This window comes from Sinocyclocheilus rhinocerous, unplaced genomic scaffold (assembly GCF_001515625.1).
Source record: "Sinocyclocheilus rhinocerous isolate Xijiao unplaced genomic scaffold, SAMN03320098_v1.1 scaffold6028, whole genome shotgun sequence".
Classification (NCBI taxonomy): Eukaryota; Metazoa; Chordata; class Actinopteri; order Cypriniformes; family Cyprinidae; genus Sinocyclocheilus; species Sinocyclocheilus rhinocerous.
Window position 1 is genome coordinate 89,524 of NW_015666169.1, and position 4,338 is coordinate 93,861.

General features: G+C 37.6%; 1 protein-coding gene across 3 annotated transcripts in view; it reads left to right on the forward strand.

Annotated features, from left to right (window-relative positions):
- Positions 1 to 1,201: 1,201 nt before the first annotated feature.
- The window catches only part of LOC107731857 (proline-rich receptor-like protein kinase PERK2), a 12,409-nt gene continuing 9,272 nt past the window's right edge, over positions 1,202 to 4,338 (forward strand). For 2 of the 3 annotated variants that reach the window (XM_016543051.1, XM_016543052.1), the window contains exon 1: positions 1,202 to 1,610. In XM_016543051.1, coding sequence (XP_016398537.1) covers positions 1,219 to 1,610 — 392 coding nt within the window. In that variant the 5' untranslated portion in view covers positions 1,202 to 1,218. Of the gene's footprint in view, positions 1,611 to 3,174; positions 3,367 to 4,338 lie in introns of those variants that run through there. The other variant, XR_001638812.1, reaches the window with a different exon arrangement.

Below are 4,338 nucleotides of genomic sequence, written 5' to 3' on the forward strand. Positions count from 1 at the left end.
TCATTTTGTAGCAAAAACTCTAGTCTACCACATTCTCAAAAGTCTTGTGAACAAACGTTCTGTATGTGTTTTATGGCCTTATTTCAGTGACTTACTTAAAAAAGTTTTTCACTAACCATGCATAAACATTGTTTTCTCACAAACACAAACATGTACTTTCATGCTGCTCACAAATTATTGTAGCCCATTTTGTGCTGAATACAGTGTTATCAGACTTTAGCCATTAAATTTTTTTTAAGATACTGAAAAGAAAAAAACAAATGTCAGGGCATGCCAAAACTTCTCCAGGGCCCCAAAACACCCTCAGACCCCAGAGGGCTAAATGGCAAAAACTTTTGCTGTCATTGTTTCAACTAGGGATGCACCGATACCACTTTTTCCAGTACTCGCCCGATACCGATACTTTTATGTGTTTGGGTTCTTAAAAGTTTAATATTTTATATATAATTGTTATTTATAAAAACAATTGTTAATTTAACTTTAAGATACTGTAGTTATTTTCTTAATTTGTCATGATAGATGTTTGCATCATGACAACTTTATAAAAAAAAAAATGGCCACAATGTTTAAGAGGTTTTAAATAAACAGTAGCATAGTTTGTGATAATACTTGGTATTTATTTGGTGCTGTTAAAACCACCACAATAAACCTGTAGCTCTTTTATGAAATAGTAATAAATCGCATTTTAAATCGCAAATCGCAGTTTTGATCAGAAAAATCGCAATTAGATTTTTTCTCCAAATCGTGCAGCCCTAGGATGATAACGCTTTCATTTACAAAATCATCCAGAACACACATTATCATCATAACCTTCATGACTTCTTCATCATTCTTTACTTTCTTTTGTTTAGTCTGGACATTGAATGAATTTCTAGTCTTTATAAATTCTGATCAGTCTGATGATCTCTCGCTCTCTCTCTCTCTCTCTCTCTCTCTCTCTCAGTAGACGTTCTGTTCCGGCGATGATTCCCTGACCTCGTCCCGTGGAGAAGAAGTCCTGCAGCATTCCCGAGGATCCGGCGGCGTTCCGGTCATGTCCTCCGTCCCGCCGGAGAGTTCCCAGCTTGTGGAGGAGTGGCTGAACGCCCTCCGGCTCGACCAGTACTGCTACGTCTTCCAGGAGGCGGGGCTGGGAACGCTGTGGGAGTGTCAGGATCTAAGCTCCGCCCAGCTGCAGCGGATGGGCGTGGGTCTGCCTTCACGCCCGGATCGGTAACCATGGCGACCGCTCCTGAGCCTATCAGCATCCCTGAACAAAAGGAAACGCCCACACCTGCCGGACGAGCCAAGCCCATCCCAACTCCGAGGCCACGCCCAGAACACCTGCCTCTTAAAGGGCCGGTGCAGCAACTCCAGACGAGCGAGAGGAAACCGTCCCGTGTGTCTCCCTCATCCTCCTCCTCATCGGAGCGCTTCCACCTGTACGAACAGTGTTCGTCTCCCGCTCAGGGAGAAGTGGGCGTTCCTCCTCTTCCTCCTAAGAGCTACACTGTGGGTGTCTCTAAAGAGCCCAGAGACGTCCCGTACAGACCCCCTGTTCCACCGCCTCGTGTCTGCAGCACGACTACGAATCCCAGAAGCACGTCATCCGGAAGCCCGCCCACTTTCAGGTACCGGACACACTTTATCTGTCTGGTGTAGCGCGCTATACGTACTACATAGTGCACACAGTATGCGTACTGAATTTTTTTCCAAAATTAAAGTTTTCATTTAGCCGAAAAAAAGTAACTATTAAAATTTTTTAAGTATTTAATAATCAGTTAATTTCTAAAATGTATTTAGTAATCAACACTAATAAAATGTAAAATAAAATGTAAATGTTTATTATGAATATTAAATGTTTATTTTTTATTTATATGTTTTAATGATATTTTTACTCCTTGAAATATAAACATTTAAACCGTGGCTGTCAAAACTTGTTTTCGTGACAGATTTATTCAAATATACATTAAATAATGATGATAAAAATAGAATTAATATTTAATATAGTGCACATATTTATCACAATGCTCCTGTTTTTATAATGGTGAATAGAGTATGTCCATTAAATAGGAGATCTGGGTATTTTTTAAAACTGTATTGATTATTTGTATTAATTAAAAATTATTATGGCTTATAAATTTAGCCTTTTTCCGTGAACATCTGTGGCAAAAAACTTACATTTTGCATGTTAAGTTTGTATACAAACATTTAAAATGCACTTAAGCAGTTTTTATATCATATTTGTAATGATATGATGATGTTTTTACTCCACTTCGTTGTTGAAATACAAACATTTAAATGGTAGCTATAATAAAACCTTGTTTTAATGACATTTATTCAAATATACATTAAATAATGAAGATAAAAATATAATGAATATGTAATATTGTGCGTATATTTATCAAAATGTTCCTCTCTAGAGTTATTTTTTGTGTTTCTTGGTTCATGTGAAAAATCACTTTTTAAAATGAATGGGAAAAGCAACGTTTCTCTCTATTGCAGTTCATTCATCACACTGGAAATGGAAGGTGAAGTTAAGTGCATTGCATTGTGGGATACATCACCTCACACTGCACATTTGAGCAAATTATCCAAGTGTTCCATGCATACTAAGCACATTGCAGTATTGTGAACTCAGCGAACACTCATGACTCAGTGCTTTTACACAATGCTCTTGCACAAACTGTAGTGTTTGTGTTTCCTGCGCGCTGACTCGAGGTCATTGAGTCAGGAATTATTTAAAAAATACATAATATAATATAACCCTTTAATTACTTTTTTCATTACAATAATGAGAATTTTGAAAAAAATAACTTCAGAGTGCAATAAAATAAATACATGCATTAATTTTTTTATTATTCAAAATATAATTATACAGTAATTTGTAATAATTGTATATATAGTTTCTTATTTAATATTAAATATAATTTTTTTGACATTACACTTTCATTACAATAATGAGAATTTGGGGAGGAACAATTCACAATGCAAAAAAACAGATAAATGTAGGTTTAATTTTCATGATTGTATTTGACGTAGTGTTGATATGGATGTTCACTGCTCGTTCAGTCGAAGCGTTTGTGAACAGGAGAAACAGGAGACAGATTTCAGGAAGCTCTTTGTTGTTTTGAAGCTCTCAGCACAGACTCACACACAAACGCGCTCACGTCTAAAAGTGTTTTCCACTTCCGCATGTCTTCTGTGTGGTTAGTTTAGGTCTCGTTCACTCGTTCTCGACATGGTTCTCCAGCTCTCTGTTTTTTTTCACACTTGTTTACTGGACTGCTTTCGCCTGAACTCTGTCTCCTGTTGTTTATCAGTGTATAACGGGATTTCGTTCGCTCTCATCAGTCTCTAATGGCCTTATTTGGCGTGTTTGAGCACGTAAGTTCAATGTGGAAGTGGATGCATGTTGTTCTGTTTCCTTATGTACTTTGTTTCTAATCTTTTAGTTTTGCATGTTTTGAACAATCATCTCTGTTTGTCTGATCAGTGTTGTTGTCATGTTCAGGACGTGTGTGTGTGTGTTGAGGTTTCTGTAGTGTTTCGTCACCGCTCAGAATTGAACACAAACTGAGTCGAACTGTAGATGTGAGTGTGAGTGTCTCACTGCCGTGATGTTGGCCAGTTTTAACTGTATTTTTATTTATCATAATTTTAAGCAGCAGTTGTGAAAGTGCACTCTCTCTGTAGTATTGACTAGTATCTTAAGCCCTTCAGAGACTCACTTTCGTTTCCGATGGCATCACAGCTGTATTTATAAGCTGATGCTCTGCACTGTATAACCGCAGCTTCATCTTTCTGGTGGTTTGTGTTCATGTCGTTCCTGTGTTTCTCTGCTGCACGTTTGCTATCTGCTTCAGTCGTGTAAAGACACGTCATCTCTCACACAAAACCCATCAGTCATCAGGGAGAGGGTTCGGTGACTCCCGACAGATATCTGCGGTCGCTGTTGAACTCTGTGTTTGTGCGGTTCACTTCCTGATGTTTAGCGAGTGATCGAGTCTCTAAGTGTTTTTTGCTCAGTAGTGTTGATTGGCTCATTTGGGATGAAGATCTGCTTGAATCTGTGCTGAGCATCAGGATGAAACATCATCTACAATAGCATTAGTTAGTAGTATTGGTTGATTGATACAGGTTTTGGTTAAAAAATGACCTCAAACTAGGCCTGTCACGATAACAACTTTTTGTTGTGCGATATATTGCCCCAGAAATAATTGCGATAAGCGATATTATTGTCATTTTAAACACCATTTTATGCCACTGAATATATAATCATAATGTAACAGCATAATAATGCAAGAAGGCCTACACACTTCCAAATGACAACAAACTTTTAATTTTAAGAATATTTAG